At 44.2% G+C, this 18,667-nt stretch overlaps 2 protein-coding genes across 2 annotated transcripts in view; one reads left to right on the plus strand and one right to left on the minus strand.

The window, feature by feature from the left end:
• Nucleotides 1–9,701, minus strand: part of PRRG1 (proline rich and Gla domain 1) — a 105,733-nt gene extending 96,032 nt beyond the window's left edge. Inside the window, exon 1 of the mRNA XM_065579167.1 lies at nucleotides 9,646–9,701. The gene's annotated coding sequence lies outside the window, so the exon portion shown is untranslated. The remainder of the gene's footprint in view (nucleotides 1–9,645) is intronic.
• Nucleotides 9,702–13,455: 3,754 nt separating this feature from the next.
• Nucleotides 13,456–18,667, plus strand: part of CFAP47 (cilia and flagella associated protein 47) — a 286,241-nt gene continuing 281,029 nt past the window's right edge. Inside the window, exon 1 of the mRNA XM_008174468.4 lies at nucleotides 13,456–13,705. Within this exon, the coding sequence (XP_008172690.4) occupies nucleotides 13,547–13,705 (159 nt within the window). The 5' untranslated portion in view covers nucleotides 13,456–13,546. The remainder of the gene's footprint in view (nucleotides 13,706–18,667) is intronic.

An 18,667-nucleotide genomic window follows, 5' to 3' on the forward strand; every position in this document is an offset into this window, starting at 1 on the left:
ACACCCCAGTGGCACAGCTGCATTGATGCAGTGGCGCTTCAGTGAACACGCTATGTACGCCAATGGGAGGGGTTCTCCCGTTGGCGTAGGTAATCCACTTTCCTGATAGTCAGTAGCTAGGTTGACGGGAGAATTTTCCCATTGAGCTAGCATTGTCTACACTGGGTTTAGGTCAGTTTAATTGTGTCCCTTAGGGGTGTGGATTATTCACAACTCTGAGCAATGTAGTTATACTGATCTAGTTTCCTAATGTAGGCCAGGCCTAAGATAGGAAGAGTCACTTTTGTCAGGAGGATAGCAAAGGTGAAAGTTAAGATGGAGAAGAGAGGACAGAATGCTATGAAAGTTAAAGGCAAACTTTGTTGTTGGTTTTCACTTTTGGAAATCTTGTAATTTAAAAAGGGCATTTTCCTCGCTTTGAACATGAAGAAGGTGGGGGCTCTACTCCCCCCCCCCCCCCCAAAAATTCTCTCCTTTTGGTAAGCTGTGGATAAGGCTATTGGAAATATGTGCTGCAGTTGCTCATCCTGTTATGCAGACTTTGCAAAAAATACCCATGGACTTGGCAAAATTTTCTGCAGATTTATAATGGATCTAATATTAAGTTCGCTTCTTGGCTCTCTATGAGCTGAGGGGTGAAAACATTATCGAGTATTTAATGTCAGCCAGAGGAAATCCCTTTCATTGTATAAAAGGGAAAGTTGCTCTTCTTCCATTTCTGGAAACTCACATTGTGATTATATCATGACCCTGGGTTACGCTGTCCTTAAAAGGATGCAGCCCACATCTGCTGTGGTTTCTAGAAGCAATGCAAGACTCTCTTGAACTATTCTCAAGTTAACTTTCAAATTATGTGTATAACCCCCAAGCTGTCCCCACCCCCCAGAATGTTTGGCAATAAAACAAAAATGCCTGGTCACCCAGGGAAGAGTTACTCAACATCCAGGAGTCACTAAATGAATCACAGAATCACTTGTGTTGGAAAAAACCTCTAAGTCATTGAACCTGTGCCTCTGAATCACAACAGAAAAGTATCATTATGCACTCTCTTATGACAACATGTTCCAATGTTTATTTTTACAGCTTTATGTTCTCTGACCAACCAATATTTAATCTAACTATTCCCTGCTGTGGCTTAAGTATTATTACTTGTTTTGACCTTCATGAGGATTATTGTGGCCCCATCTCTCTGTCATAGACTGCTAGATATCTAGTCAACAATTTCTCAATCAGCCTTATTTTTCTCTAGTTTGTATGTGTGCAGTTCCTTTCACCTCCTCCTAGACTATATTTTCTAAACCGCTTACTACCTTCCCCCAATGCTATTAAACTTGCCAGTCTTTTTTAATGTATTTTTGTTGTTGTCCATTTATTATTTGTGCCAGCAGTGTGCAAGGTGCTTCAGAGATTTTTTTTTTTACCTATTTATCCCTGTGCCTAAATAGAAACGTACGGGTCTACTTACTTTATGATGCTCAAAACTGAATGCAGTGCTCTAATTGTAAGGGATAGAGAGGAAGAGTACTGATTGCTTACCATGAAAAACCACTGATGATCTAATCCACAATTATTCCCTTCATTGATTAGAAATCACTTCTTCTTTCATACCTATTTCATTGTTTGTGAAACAACCTTAACTCAGGATTCTTTTTCTCTTTAGTGTTTGTGGCATTTAGGAATAGGCATTAGCACTTTTAACTTCATGTTAATATGGGCTTTTTATGGGAGTCTGACCCTTAGGTATTCTTTGAAATATAAATGAAAAATTAACACAATGAATTCACAAGCAAATATCAAATGAGGTTGATGAATAAATTGGAATAAATTGCCTAGGGAGGTTGTGGAATCTCCATCTCTGGAGATATTTAAGAGTAGGTTAGATAAATGTCTATCAGGGATGGTCTAGACAGTATTTGGTCCTGCCATGAGGGTAGGGGACTGGACTCGGTGACCTCTCGAGATCCCTTCCAGTCCTAGAATCTATGAATCTATGAAAGATTTTTATTAAGTAAATCATGCCATTTTTTATATTTTTACTTATGGAAGAGCTGAAAAAAACCAAAGTACTTGAAATGCTAAAAACATTGATTTTTACCAGCTGGTGTGGAGATAAGTTCCTCTTGGTTTCCTACAGAGAGTAGGAAAACATCCATTACAAGACTTCCTAATCCACCACCCATTTCTGTAGATGATCTTCACAATCATCTTTATTTGCAGTCATGGATAATTTACGCCCAGTCCTGCCACTGACATTGTACAGATGGACCCCAGGGATGTCAAAGAGGTTCTGCTTCTGCCTGGACCAGAACCTTGGACAGTACATAGGCACAACCAATGGAAGGGTGAAGGAGGACAATGGTGGAAACTCCCTGTGAGTAAATCCCAAGCCAGAGAAATAGGTGTATGTCTCTTTGTGAGCAGAGACCTTGTCTAATGACAACAGTTTTTAGTTTTATTTTGCAGATTTTCCAATGATTTCTAGAAAACAGAATTGAAGTTTTCACAGTTTAAAAAACTTCTTGACTTCAGCACTAATGCTATGAAATGATTGGTAAACCTTTACCATGAGCTATTGTCAAAAGTTGAAGCAAGTTAAGCCAGACAAATCCCAGCTCCTGCATTAATTTTCTTTAGCCTATAGCTCACATACTTCACATTAAGCAGGCTTTAGTTATCCATTTTAATTATATCATATTAAAGGATGGCCTCTTCAGAATTCACTGACAGAACAGGAGGGGTAGTTCCAGATACTAACAGCTTTCAATTTTAACAGACTATAGAAGGAAACTTAGATAATGCTCAAAATCATTTTGGATTACTATTTTCATCAGTTTTATTGCTTCCAGAGAATAATGATATCAAAATTAACTGATAATTAATTAAGCTGTCTGATTTTACCTCAGAAAGTGTACATCATAAGTATAAGTGTCAACACAACATTCTTTCCAACATCTGCTATCTTCTTGTAAAACACTTCTGGTGCATTAAGAGATACCATAAGGTGTTGGTATTTGCTAGAGGACATGGAAATATTGTGTGCTCAAAACTATCCTCAACCAGAAGTATTTGTTTAAATACTGCAGCTATTTTTTTTTTAAGCTCTGGTTTTAGAAATAATTTAGCCACCTTTGACTCTGTTTCTATTTCTTAGTTCAGCACAAAAATAATTGCAGCATTCTTAAAGAATGTTTGAAAATTGAAAAAGTAACAATGAGGATACAGATCAAAGGTAGTGTGTGTAGAAGATACGAAAATATTTTGCTTCCAAGGGAACCAATGATAAGTACAAAAGATGGTGGAAACACTCACATGGACACTACCCAGCAAACTTGACTTGGGGCTTGACCATATATGCAGACTGACTGAAAATGTATTTATTCTATCTGTTGTCTACAGGCTGTTACTCATCAAGTTGTACAGAGTGATGGGGAGTTGTACAAGGGTTTTCCTACACCTACTAGGAAGGAGTAATCTGTGGCTAGCAGGGTAAAGGACAATAAGAAGTTTTTAAAGTATATGAGGAAAAATAGGAGACCTAACAATGTTATTGGTCCCTTAATAGATGGAAATGGTAGAATTGTCAGTAATAACGCAGAAAATGCAGAGTTCAATTGTTCTGTAGTTGGGAAAAAGTCAGATGATGAAATATTTCCCATTTCCAACAGAATCTCTGCAGGATGTTAAACAGTAGTTACTTAAGTCAGACATTTTAAAATCAGCAGCTCTGGATAACTTGCACCCAAGAGTTTTTAAAATGCTGTCTGAGGAGCATCCTAGACTGTTAATATTGATTTTCAATAAGTCTTGGAACACTGAGGAAGTTACAGAAGACTGGAAGAAAGCAAATGTTGTGGCAGTATTTAAAGAGGGAAAACTGGATGATACAAGTAACTATAGGCCGTTGGTCTGACATAGAGCTTAGACAAGTTAATGGAGCATCTGAAACAAGACTCAATTAATAAAGAATTAAAGAAGGGTAATATAATTAATGCCAATCAGCATGGGTTTATGGAAAACAGATCTTGTCAAACTAACTTGATAACATTTGTTGATGAGATTAAAAGTATAGCAGCCCTTCTGCAAGGTGATTAATGGCAGCAATAAGGACTGGGTTCCATGTATCTGGGATCCCTCTTGACAAATAAATAACACCCAGAAACCTGGGGAAACTAAAAACACCCTCCTAGGTGCTCTAAATAAATGGAGCTTCCCCCCACTCAAGCATTCTGGGACTGTGCAAACAACAAAATCTTTATTAGAGGAAAGGGAACACAGTCATACATTTGGGAAAACAAAGCAACAGAATATATATGGAAATAAAGAGTGAAATACAGACCCCCATTCCGGTAACCTTGGCAGTAGTCTGTCTAATTCCCTTCCCACCTGCTGGTGAGAATGTTCCACAGGTGGTAGCCCCTTCACTGCACCACCTCACTCATCAACCAAACCTCACTCACAGTTGGGGTCAGCAAATAGCCCACATGTCACTTTGCATGAGTGTCTCCAGTCTCAAGGGAGCTGCTTGCCTACTCCTGTCTCAAGGTGCCATCACCTACTCTAGCTTTGTGATTTGGTTTTATTAAAAGTGCTGGATAGGCACGGCCTCACCAGAGTCTACTCAGCTCTGCTAACGTTCCCCACCTCCTGTTTCACTGCAAAGCCTTTTGTGATGGCTCTTGCAGCAGCATCTCACACTGCAGAGTCCTCTGCACAATTCCTTGCAGTGAAATCCTTCATCTGCATCATCTCTGACTGTGAGCTCCCATGGATGGGGAGCCAAGAATAGTTAGAACCCTCCAGCAGAGTCCTGACTGCTATTCTAATGGATGACTTGGGGCTTGTCTGCCCTGCCAGTTAGCATGGAGCAAGCCAGGATGCACTAACTTGCCATGCACTAACTGTGGACCCTGCTACCATGGACTAAAAATTCCATAGTGCACTTTGACATACTCCTGTCATCCTCTGTTACCTCTAGCAGGGTCAAAACTCTACAAAATGAGCATGAGGATCCATGGGACTAAAACCTGGGTCTGTGGATCACTGAGCAACTACTGTATCTACACCGACATCCAACAACTCTGACAAGGTGATGATGAATGGGCTGTGAGCCTTGTGGGACCAAGTACCACTGAATGTCCTGCCCACAGAGGCCCTGACTTGTGGAACCTATTGTGTTCCGTGATTGCTATTTAAGGCCTAGGGGAAACACCTGGAGGTTGTCTCTATAACAAGGTAGATCCTTGACTTGCTCCAGGCCTCAGCCCTGTCCCATCCTGGCTTCTGCCTTCCCTGACTCCAGATAACCTGGTTCGGACTCTTGGCTCTGATTCCTGGAACTGACTGGTTTGAACCTAGGCTCAGGCATTCTGCCTCTGACTCCAGTTCTGATCCTCGACTCTGATTCTTGACTCTGGTATGACACTTGCTTCTAGCGCTGGTTCTGACGCTGGGTTCCTGACTCCTGCTCTGCCTGCTAGACCTGACTGCCTATGGCCCAGTTCCTGACAGAGGCTGTTGAACTCATCCTTTTTAGCAGAAGATTTCTCATAAAATTTCCCACCCACAATAGTAAAAATCCTCCTCCTCATTCAAAATAACCCCATTTAATTCTCATACGCTGTAAGTAGACCAGGTAACTCACTATCACTTTTATACAAAAATTCCCACAGTAAAACCACATTTTCTGAGGACACCAAGAATAGGGTTACCATGCGTCCAGTTTTTCCCGGACACGTCCGGCTTTTCGGCAATCGAACCCCCGTCCGGGGGGAATTGCCAAAAAGCCGAACATGTCCGGGAAAAATACCAGCCGGGCACTTCCTCTCCCGCGACTGCTCTGCTCCTCCCCTGACTCAGACTTCGGCTCTATTTAAGAGCCAAGCTGCCCGAGCCAGCGCTACCGGCTTCGGGCAGCCCCCATGCCTCCGGACTCCAAGCCGCCGGCCGGGCACTTCCCTTCCCAGGCTCCAGCTGCTCTGCGTCGGCGGCTGGGGTCCAGAGGCACAGGGGCTGCCCAAAGCCGGTAGCGCTGGCTCGGGCAACTTGGCTCTTAAACAGAGTCGAAGTCTGAGTCAGGGGAGGAGCAGAGCAGCTGGAGCCGGGGAGGGGAAGTGCCCGGCCGGGGGCGCAGGGTCCGGAGGCACGGGGGCTGCCTGAAGCCGGAGCGCTCGGGCAGCTCGGCTCTTAAACTGAGCCGAAGAGTTGGGGGAGGAGCAGAGCAGCTGGAGCCCGGGAGGGAAAGTGCCTGGCCGGGGGCGCAGGGTCCAGAGGCATAGGGGCTGCCCGAAGCCCGAGCGCTACCAGCTTCACGGGTTTGCCGGGCAGCCTCCAGACCCTGCGCCCCCGTCTGGGCACTTCCCCTCCTGGGCTCCAGCTGTGCTGGGGAAGCGCCGTCCAGGGGCACAGGGTCTGGGGGCTGCCCGGCAAACCGTGCAGCCGGTAGCACTTGGGCAACCCTTTTTGCGTGGCTGGGAGGGAGGAGGGGGAGTTAGGGCGGGGACTTTGGGGAATGGGCGGAGTTAGGGCGGGGAAGGGGCAGAGTTGGGGTGGGGCCGGGGGTGGGAAAGGGGCAGGGCCAGGGCCCCATGGAGTGTCCTCTTTTTTTATTTTTTAAATATGGTAACCCTAACCAAGAATGAGTGTAAAAAGATGGCCACCCAACAGATAAACTACATTTCCCAAAAGGCCATATGCCTAAATTTGTACTCTCTTTCCAGGTATGAGATGCCCCAACTTGTGGCCATGCCTATATTACAGGGAGCTCTGGGCTGTAAGAAAGACAGTCTTGGTTAACTGGCAGCTTCCTGTCTCATGGGCCACTATTTGAAAATAACCATAAGCACAATAAGGCAAAGTTTAAAAACTTTGCACTGTGAGGACCCAACCATGCAAAGACTAACACAAGTAGATTACTACTCATGAGTGGTTCCATAGAAGTAAATGGGAATATTCACTTGAGCAAGGTTCGTCCTGTGCATAAGTCTTTGCAGGATAACCCCCATCTTTCTTTGAAATCTGACATTTATAATCAACATCTTACTTATTTACTCTGCCCTCAAAAGAACAAATCACTTCTAAGTTCAAAGTCCTTTTAGAGCTAAGTACATCTCTTAAGTAGCCCTTTTACCCAATATTTACCCTCTTAGGATAACATGTAAATACACCAAAATGAAAAGATCTACTGGCAAGCAAAAGAGCAAACAAAAGTCATTCAAACCTATTTGTCCACCACACCCAGACTGGCAGTTTGTGATTCATGCATTTCTACCCCCTTATCCAGTCTGCTATCGGACACAGTACTGAAGGCAAGCATTTCAAACACAAAAAGTTATTTGGTTGGAGCCTTTGGGTGTTGGGACAAATCTCTTGCTAGTGTATATTGTCAGTTTACACCAGCTGAGGATGTACTCCTCTACCTTTTATTTTGTTGGCTTGTTTGTCTCTTGACAATAGTCATTGTTGATCTTTGCTTTAGATATGGATCATATTGGCTAGTTTAGTAAACAGTTAATTATAGCTATTAAAACAAGCTCATATGGGAATTTTTCCCAAGGGGCAAGCTGGGTTCAAAGTGGGGAAGGGGGGAGGGAAGAAAGCAATGAAAATCTGCTCACTTGAGAATACCTGGAAAAATAGGCAAGGGGAGGTGATGGGGAGGCAGAAATGAGAGAAAGTTTAACTTCTAGAGAAAAGTTACTAGTGGAGAAAAAAGGCTGGGAGAGAGTTTAAAAAAAAAAAGGGGGGGGGGGAATCCCCCCTGAAAAGTGGATGAAAACATTTGAAACATTTTTCTTTATTGAGATTTTTGTTGAAATTATAAAAATTCCATGAAAAACGTCAAGCAAAATGGACAAGCATTTTTAAATAAAATTTCACACACAAAAGTTTGACTGGATGTTACAGACAGTGAACAATGTGAGGCTTTTCTTAACCTAATGAGTCTTTTCATTTCTGCAAAGGGTTTTTTTCCCCACCCTTTGCTTGATTTTTACCTTAGAAATATAGCTCAATGGTTTGAGCATTGGCCTGCTAAACCCAGGGTTATGAGTTCAATCCTTGAGGGGGCAATTTAGGGATTTAGTTGGGGTTGGTCCTGCTTTGAGCAGGGGGTTGGACTAGATGACCTCCTGAGGTCCCTTCCAACCCTGATATTCTATGATTCAGTTCCCTGATTTTGCTGGAGAATTTCTTTGAGGAGCAAATGCTTGGGTGGGAGTTTTGTCAGTTCTAAAGTGAAAAGGTAGCAAATCTTTAACAAAGTGATATTTGTATGCATTTAAATTTAATACAGTAAGTTACCAAAAACAAAGAGTTTTGAGCAGTCTGTCCAAAGAACATTTCCCCTTTCAGTTGGTCAGGTTTCATTCTTGGCATTTTTGATGTCATCACTCCCTTTCATTATTCCATCCTCTACAGATGGATAGATAAGATTTGAATTTCTAATGTTAATAAAATAAAACAAACAAATACCCCTCATTCCAAAAAAACCAAAGGCTTTCTCCTTTTCCATTCCCACTAAAAAAATATAAAAATAAAGTAAAAAACAAAATGAACTTCTGCCCCACATTTTAAAAAAATATTTGTGCCCTTTTTGTTCTATACAGTTTACCTTTAAAGAAGATCTATCAATCTAGGCTGTCCAATGTGCAACTCCTCACATTCCCCATAAAAATGTGTGTACTCTGGGGCCTCCAATTTTGTGATTTTACATATTTCCAGAGGGTGAATAAGTCTGAGGCTCCACATTTTTGGTTAATTGAAATTGTGTTTAGCCTTAAAGTTTTGTATGCATGTAATGTAAGCTACTTTCCCCCATTGCCCCGATCTGTTTTATTGAGTTGTATTAAAGCAGTAAAGTGAAATTGACCCTAATCTTGTTAGAAATCTGGCTAGGAGCAGGAATCTTGTCAATTTCATTTTATCACTTACATGCAGAGTAGAAAGGCAAAGCAAGCAGGAGCACCTTGTCTTATGAACACATCTGGCTTCCGCCACTGAGTAAATATATACAATGATATGTTAGTGTAGAGTTGTAGACCCCATTGCCATTGGGCTTGTCAAGACTGATTCCCCACTCTGGCACTTTGAATGCAGAAGGTGGGGGCACACAAGGATTCTAAAAATTAATACTTGCCACTCCAAGCTTGTATTAAATTCCCAAGGTTACAGCTTTTCTCTGACCTTGGCTTGGTAAACGCTGCCACCACCCAAGTGAAAAACTGCCTCTTGCAAATCCTGGAAAAACTCACTTGGGAAGTTTTCCCTGAGGCCCCTTGGCTTTTCCACCCCTCCCTTGGGAAGCTGAGAAAGAAAACAAACAAAGGGGAAACCCAGCTGTTGTCACCAGCTAATTGAAAAACATATGCACAGACCTTTTAAGACACAAAACCAATCAGGTCTTTAAAAAAAGGTAAATTTTATTTAAAAGAAGAAGAATTGCCAGATTTTATAGAGCAACTGAAAAGAGGTTAAACACCAGGAATGGCTCCCTGGGGTCCAGCTTAAGTTACAAAAGAAAACAAAAATACCTGAGCTTAGCACAGAGGAAATCCACAAGCCAAAATAAAGAAATAAACCTGATCGTAGCTATCTAAATATTCCCTGTCCCAGTAAATCCTTCTAGATATGAAAGATAATTGTTCATACCTGGTTCAAACTTTACACAGCATTTCTACTACCCCTGTCTCTTCTGCCAAGAGAGAACAACCAAGAAACAAAAGGAAAGCTTTTTTTCCCGTTTTTAAAAATGCCTTCCCATTGGCTCTTTTGGTCAGGTGCCCACTCCCTTTCCTTTACCTGTTAACCCTTTACAGGTAAAGCAAGCAGAGAACAGCCAACAACGGTGGCTTTATAGTTAATCGGCTGGCTGAGTGTCCATAAAAGGGAGCTCCCGCCCCATTTCATTTATCACAGGGCTTTTCAACAATAAATGCAGTCATTAGAGTCCTGGTTTGGTTCTCCCATTACTTGGGTTAAATATGTACATGAATAATACAATACAAATATAAGATCAAACAATTCCATAATGTTCAGTTTTATTATGGTCCCAACAAGGTAGCATGGTGCCCACATTCATGACATGAGGGCACAATTTTTCCAGCTGTGGTAAGAATGCACTTAATTTGCATAAAAAGGAGCATATTGAAACATCCCTCACCTTTAATATGAAGATTCAGTCTTGCATGGTGTGGCAATCAGACACTGGTGTGGGATACAACACCTCTTTATTTAAAGGTAAGGGTGACTGTGAGCTATAACCAAGGGAATTAGTCTGACCACTGTAGCCAGAAAGAAATAAGGTTAATACATTGTTCTTAATGAATCTGTAGCCTTTTTTTAATTTAAATTGAATTTAGTAATTTTGTAATACACTACCATGGGTTCAGCTCCTGTTGCTACATTTTCAAGCTCAACAGAGAGAATATCATGTCTGGTGCTTTTCTCAAATTTGGAGGGACACACAAAGACCAAGGATAGTGGCCCCAGATACATTCCCAAGTACAAAGTCTTGTCTGTACTACAAGTTTTATTAAAGCAACAAGTAAAGTTACAATTATCCAAAAATCCTACAAAAAACATGCAATGACTAAGACTGTAGTCATACACACATGCCCAAAGATATTCTAGGGTCTGAAGGCAGGAGTGGTGGAAGCTTCCTAAAAGTGGAGGGGCCACTGGCACCTGAACCATGGCCCCGCCCCTTCTCCCCGAGGCTCCACCCTCGCACCACCCCTTCCCCGCAAGACCCTGCTCCTGTGCTGCCCATTCTCTCTGAGGCCTCGTCCCTGTGCAGCCAACTTCCTCTGAGGCCCCTCCCCCACACTTCCCATTCTCCCGAAGCCCCACCCTCACACCATGCAATCTCCCTGAGCCCCCGGCCTCGCACTGCCCTTCCCCAGAGGCCCCGCTCACATGCCGCCTCTTCCCCCCTAGACCCCACCCCCAGCTCTCTACTCTCCGCCTCCTCTCCACCATCCCTCGCCCTTTCGGCTGGTAAAAAGTGGTGGGGCCAAGGCCCCCTGCGACTTTTCCCCCTGTTCCAGTGCCCCGTCCGATGGACTTCACAACAGACAATTATCAATAGAGGGATGATTCCTGCTGGGGTTTCCCATGGGCTCTTCCCACTTTTACCCAATCAGGCAACCTCTTTCATATTGTTGTTCTGACCACACCTAACACCTTATGCATATACCTGAGGGTTTCAACCCTCTTTTCCTTATCTGTACTTCCACACCCAGTGTATATTGGGATGCCCCATTTTTCATAGGTGGTTTCTTAGTTCCTCTTATTCTTATTAGCATCTACATACAACATGTAACATGCAGTCAGGACATTCCATAATGTTGCAATTAGGTATCTCATGGTCTTGGACAATACATTGTGGTTTTCCGTAATATCACCTATTGACACATCCTTTATAGTAATCTTGTGACCTTACTGGCACAGAGTTATTCCTAGGTCAGCCATTCTTGTCAAGAATTCTTAAACCTATGGTGTAGTATGGCTAAGCTAAAATCTAACAGGCCTCCGCCTGTAGGCCTTGCATTCCAGCTCTACTTTACTTATATGCCTAATACCGATTTATCACTCCTTAGTGCTTATCAATCTTATACTTCTATAATCCTACAATTCAAATCTATTCATCATACATTGATTATATATGAAATAGCATCTAAATTGACCATAACACCAAATAACACATTCATAAATGGATGATAAAATGAACTAATTGGCTAAAAATGAAAAAGACAGGAAGAAAAATCCAAATCAGTATAATTTCACTAGTTCTCCAGTTGTAATATTCAAGACCTGGATTTTCAGTGTAAAAAAAAAAAAAAAAAAACAATCAGGAAAAAAGTTTCAGGCCTTTTTTTTGTATATTACAAAGAATCAAAACAGGGCACAAGCCCAATGTTATTTTCCTTTGCAAGTCCCTTTAAGAAATGTCACACATTGGGTACCTAACTAGACAGTCCTCTAGCATACAGCTGCTATGTCACAACTGTGTCACTCAATGACAATGTAAATCTCTTGGAAATAAATGCAACAAATCATAGGCGCAGACTCTGTGGGTGCCCCGGGGCTGGAGCACTCATGGGGAAAAAATGGTGGGTGCTCAGCTATCAGCCCCTCTATCAGCTCCCCTCCTGTCCTCCGTGTTTGCCGCCTGCCAGCAGACCCTGCTGATCAGCACCTCTCCCTGCCTCCCTGAGCCTCCTACCCGCTGTGATCAGCTGTTTCACGGTGTGTAGAAGGCTTTCGGAGGGAGGGGGAGGAGCAAGGACACAGCGCGCTGGGGTGAGGGGGCAGAAAAGGGCAGGAAGAGGAGGGACAGGAGTGGAGTGGGAAGAGGCAGGGTGGGGGTGGAGTCTTGGAGGAAGGGATTGAGTGGGGCAGGGCGTGGGGCAGAGACAGAGGTTGAGCACCCCCTGGCACATTAGAAAGTCAGCACCTGTGCAACAAATCCATCTTCAAACATTTTTTCTAGACTTGTATTGAAGGGTGTGATATTAACACATGCTAATATCACATCCTTCAATCTTAGTCTAGAGGAGGCCAAAGAGAGGAAGAGACAGTTCCATTCCATCTTTAAACTATGGTTTTACTTTGAAAAATTGATGTAAAAATGCCACTTCATTTCATAACAGGCCGTGCTCCTTATATGTAATTCAGACAAGCTTTTTAACTTAGTCAGTTTTGCAGAGACAAACATACTAATTGTGGGAGCTGGCTTCTCCTCTGGTTTGAATGTCAACAGAGATCTTAACTGAATTCCACCTGCAGACTCTGACTGAGGCTGATATTGGAGATATAAATAACCCAGCTTCACTTTAAGATCCCAGGTTGGATTTGCAGGTCTAGCCTTTAGAAAAACAAAATAATTTTTTCTTGTAAAGGAGGCACAATGAACACAGGATCCCTTAATGCTGTGTTTTAGAGTTATCTTTCTGACTGGAGTCACATTTTAAACCCCATCTGCTGCCTCAAGGAGGCGAAGGAGGAATCAAGTCTCATACAAAACTCGCCACAGGATCCATCATCCCTGAGAGGGAGACATGATAAAACTGGAGGGAAGGGAATCCTTCCCAGTTCCCAAGGCAGGGGCTCAAGTCGTGTGTGCCATATGCCCCCAGCCTGGGCATGCAGGGTTGGGCCTTAAGGTTGGTACTAGGGTGACCAGATGTCTCAATTGTATAGAGACAGTCCTGATATTTGGGGCTTTTTCTTATATAGGTTCCTATTACCCCCCCCCCCCCCCCGATTTTTCACACTTGCTGTCTGATCACCCCAGCTAGTACTTCCCCCCAACCCCTGGGACTCCTATGGTCGGTTCAGTAGCTAATGAGCAAGGGGGTGGGGCCAAGATAGGCTCCGCCCTCAGCCCCTCGCCCTATTGGTTGAATTGGAAGTTCCGCTCATAATCTCGTCCAATCAGGGTTCTGTTTTCGTTGCCCAGCGACCGTTTCCAAGCGGTGCCGGCTCCTTCCTTCGTCCCAGCTGCGGGCTGCGTGTCCAGGCAACCGGGACGCGGGCGCTGCACGGAACAATGGCGGGGCCGCGGGACGTGGCCGGGCTGCGTCTCTGCCCGGCCGAGCTGCGCTTCGTGGACGCGGTGCCCGGGGGCCGGTACCGGGCGCTGCTGAGCGTCCAGAACCTGCAGCCGGGGAGCCGCCGCCTCCAGCTGCTGCCGCCGCGCTGCGCCCAGGTGAGAGGCTGCCCCCGCCCAGCGAGCCCCTGGGACATGGGAGAGCCGGGGCCGGGGCTGGGGCTGCCCGGGGCAAGTCCCCGCATTCGCTTTGGCCAGGCCGCCGGGATGGGCAGGGGCGGGCTCTGGGGCTTGCGCGCGGGTTGCCACTCCAGGTGTAATGCTGCAAACTGCTGCCCTGATACAATGGGCTACCTTAGCCTTTCCCCATCCTCTGGTCCAAGGGTAGCGCTCTCTCTCTCTCTGTGTTGCTACAGGTGTCACAATTTGCTGGCTCTCCCCTTCTCCCATTTCCTGCACCGGGGGGGGAGGTAGCAAGTTGTGATGGTTGTGGGCACTCCCCTCACTATTTACTACCATGGTGAAATTTCTGTTTTAAATGTGGACACAAAAACATTATATTTTTGTAATTTGAAAAAACATTCTACAGAGGTAAACTTCAAGGCTACTGCATAAGACCTGAAGGTTTTGGTTTTATTTCTCCTTTGCTTCTTTCCATTGCAGATGATGGGCTATAATAACATTTTAATGTTCCCAAAACATTGAAAGTAGTGTAAAGTACTGTAAACAGTTTTTGAAATATGTTTATTATTATTATCATTCAATTTTAAACACAAGCTATTAAGCAGAAAATCTACCATTCTTCATTATAAACACCTCTCCTCCTGCCCAAATCCCTTGTCACTGTTACACATATTGATCAAGTTTTCAAAACTAAATTTGTACTTCTGAACTTTGGCACAACCGTATGTGTATATTGGCCTCTGATCTTATTCCAGAGATGTTTTTACAGGCTTCTTCCTCACTGCTAAAGCCGAAGTGACCTCTCACTGTGCTTTTTATATCAGAATAGCTTCTGCATGTTAGCTACCAAATAAAACAAAAATCACCTTTTTTATCAGTGAGGAAAAGACCTAAGTCCTATGTTCACAAAGGGACTTAAGCATTGCAGTGCTCCTGCCTAGATTTTGGGCACCAAGATAGTCCGAGGAACACAGCTGCAGTTCACAAATCCTGAGTTAGGTGATTATGCTCCCCATATAATGCATGGGGGGAGGGGAGAGGTAACACAGAGTCGGTACTACAAAAAACAGCTCTCTAGACAGGCAGCTGCCAAAGACAGCTTCTGGGAGATGCCAGTCAGAGGGATGTGTGCTAAACCCCATCCCCTCACAGAGTTCAGTGCCTAAATCCCCACTGCATGCAGGCACCTCGTTGTTCAAATCCTTTATCCCATTCTGCTTGAGTGGGGATTGAATCTGTCTCTCCCACATCCCCGCTAAGTGTTTTAACCCATTGATCTAGAACAGGGATAGACAACCTTTGGCAAGCCGCGTGCCAAAGGTTAAGCTCCTGGCGGGCCGGGCCGGTTTGTTTACCTGCCGCGTCCACAGGTTCCGCCGATCGTGGCTCCCACTGGCCGCAGTTTGCCGCTCCAGGCCAATGGGGGCTGTGGGAAGTGGCATGGGCCGAGGGATGTGCTGCTCAGTGTTACCCCCATCCTGCCAGTAGGCAGGACTTGACCCCAGATACACAGGCACAGCCCCCACTGCAGCCCTGTGAGGAGATGCATGGGGGAAGGTACCGGAAAGCGGCCTTTTGTTCTTCCCAACTCTTGAATGAATGGGAACTCTTGGCCAAAGCTGTTCCTAGCTGGGTGGGTGCAGGTGCCAGGGGAAGCCAACAGTGGGATGCACTACACATGGAGCCTGCATGGTTGGATGCTGCAGGCATAAAGGAGGAGCATTGGCAACCGGGGGGAGCATTGGCAGCTCGTGGAACTGAATAATGTTGTCCATGGAGAAAGGAGACTCTTAATGAAAATCCATGAGTCCTCAGCTGGATGATTGTGGGAAAATGAACCAATTCTGAAAATATAGAGAGTTCTTGGGGTCTTTATATGCTGTTCTTGAGAAAGTGCAGGTGGCGGCTATGGGACATTGGGCAAATTGAAATCAAATGTTTTCATTAGATTTTAAGTGATAGATCCACAGTTAGCTTTAGAAGTGCTTTTGGGGAAAATAAGCCTCCATGTGTTTGAGTTATGGGAGTTGCATATCAGATTAATCTTTGCTGGTGAATCTTGCTTACCCTCTCCTGGGTGAAATAACTCAAGTAGGGAGTTTGATTTACCCCCGTATCCTCCCCAACTGTTTCCTTTTAAGAACTCTGACATCCTCTTTCTTTGCCAAATGGTGTCATCCAGATGTGAATCTCTTTGCCACAGGTATGAACACCATGTAAGTGAGGTAGTGTTCCAGAGCAGGCAGGGACTCAAGTTCGGTTAGAATGCTTTTCTTTCTTAATGGTTGGTGGGGCTTATGTATACCCGCTCTTTCCCCAGTTTTCAATCTTTTTCCTTTGCTTCTCAAGGTCCTCGAAAATTTGGCAGGACTCAGCTTGACTAGTCATACTTGCTTCAGTATGGACTTGAAAGATCTGTTGCTTCTTTCAAAGAAGCTCCCATTCTTTCTTCTTTATGTCCTGGATCTCTTTTCTTTGGAGAGAGGATGGGTACTGCATCAGTATATCAGTTAAAAGAACAGGAGTACTTGTGGCACCTTAGAGACTAACAAATTTATTTGAGCATAAGGGGCTACATCCCGCTTCTTCGGCTGCATAGAATGGAACATATATACACACAGAGAGCATGAACAGGTGGGAGTTGTCTTACCAACTCTGAGAGGCCAATTAAGTAAGAGAAAAAAAACTTTTGAAGTGATAATCAAGATAGTCCAGTACAGACAGGTTGATAAGAAGTGTGAGAGTACTTACAAGGGGAAATAGATTCAATGTTTGTAATGGCTCAGCCATTCCCAGTCTTTATTCAAACCTAAATTGATTGTGTCTAATTTGCATATCAATTCGAGTTCAGCAGTTTCTCGTTGGAGTCTGTTTTTGAAGCTTTTCTGTTGTAAAATAGCCACCCGCAGGTCTGTCATTGAATGACCAGACAGGTTAAAGTGTTCTCCCACTGGTTTTTGAGTATTATGATTCCTGATGTCAGATTTGTGTCCATTAATTCTTTTGCGTAGAGACTGTCTGGTTTGGCCAATGTACATGGCAGAGGGGCGTTGCTGGCACATGATGGCATATATCACATTGGTAGATTTGCAGGTGAACGAGCCCCTGATGGTATGGCTGATGTGATTAGGTCCTATGATGATGTCACTTGAATAGATATGTGGACAGAGTTGGCATCGGGCTTTGTTGCAAGGATAGGTTCCTGGGTCAGTGTTTTTGTTCAGTGATGTGTGGTTGCTGGTGAGTATTTGCTTCAGGTTGGGGGGTTGTCTGTAAGTGAGGACAGGTCTGTCTCCCAAGATCTGTGAGAGTGAGGGATCATCTTTCAGGATAGGTTGTAGATCTTTGATGATGCGCTGGAGAGGTTTTAGTTGGGGGCTGAAGGTGACAGCTAGTGGTATTCTGTTATTTTCTTTATTGGGCCTGTCTTGTAGGAGGTGACTTCTGGGTACTCGTCTGGCTCTGTCAATCTGTTTTTTCACTTCAGCAGGTGGGTATTGTAGTTTCAAGAATGCTTGATAGAGATCTTGTAGGTGCTTGTCTCTATCTGAGGGATTGGAGCAAATGCGGTTGTATCTTAGAGCTTGGCTGTAGACAATGGATCTTGTGGTGTGTCCTGGATGGAAGCTAGAGACATGTAGGTAAGTGTAGCGGTCAGTAGGTTTCCGGTATAGGGTGGTATTTATGTGACCATCGCTTATTAGCACAGTAGTGTCCAGGAAATGGACCGCTTGTGTAGATTGATCTAGGCTGAGGTTAATGGTGGGATGGAAATTATTGAAATCATGGTAGAATTCCTCAAGGGCTTCCTTTCCATGGGTCCAGATGATGAAGATGTCATCAATGTTGCGCAAGTAGAGTAGGGACGTTAGGGGACAAGAGCTAAGGAAGCGTTGTTCTAAGTCAGCCATAAAAATGTGGGCATACTGTGGGGCCATGCGGGTACCCATAGCAGTGCCGCTGACTTGAAGGTATATATTGTCCCTAAATGTGAAATAGTTGTGGGTGAGGACAAAGTCACAAAGTTCAGCCACCAGGTTAGCTGTGACATTATCAGGGATACTGTTCCTGATAGCTTGTATGGAATATTGGTGTGGAATATTGGTGTAGAGGGCTTCTACATCCATATTGGCCAGGATGGTGTTTTCTGGAAGATCACCGATGGATTGTAGTTTCCTCAGGAAATCAGTGGTGTCTTGAAGATAGCTGGGGGTGCTGGTAGTGTAGGGCCTGAGGAGAGAGTCCATATAGCCAGACAATCCTGATGTTAGGGTGCCAATGCCTGAGATGATGGGGCATCCAGGATTTCCAGGTTTATGGATCTTGGGTAGCAAATAGAATACCCCTGGTCGGGGTTCTAGGCATGTGTCTGTACAGATTTGTTCCTGTGCTCTGTCAGGGAGTTTTTTTAGCAGATGGTATAGTTTCTTTAGGTAATCCTCAGTGGGATCAGAGGATAAGGGCTTGTAGAATGTGGTGTTAGAGAGCTGTCTAGCAGCCTCTTGGTCGTAATCCAATTTATTCAGGATGACGACAGCACCTCCTTTGTTAGCCTTTTTAATTATGATGTCAGAGTTGTTCCTGAGGCTGTAGATGGCGTTGTGTTCAGCATGGCTGAGGTTGTGGGGCAAGTGATGTCGCTTTTCCACAATTTCAGCCTTTGCTTCTGTCAACGTGCAATCTATCAGTTGTTGCAGTTGTTTATCCTTCCTCATCACCATTGTATTCAAACACCTCAGTTATTAAGTATTTATCCTCACAACACCACAGTGAGTCAGGGAAGTGCTATCATCGCCATTTTACAGATGGGGAAACTGAGTCACAGAGATTAAGTGACTTGGCCAAGATCACACAGTATGTTTGAAGCAGAACAGGAATTGAATTAGTTATCCAGTTTCCTGTTTCACAACCTTAACTACGAGCCTCCCCTCCCCTTCA

Source organism: Chrysemys picta, chromosome 1 (genome assembly GCF_011386835.1).
Source record: "Chrysemys picta bellii isolate R12L10 chromosome 1, ASM1138683v2, whole genome shotgun sequence".
NCBI lineage: Eukaryota > Metazoa > Chordata > Testudines > Emydidae > Chrysemys > Chrysemys picta.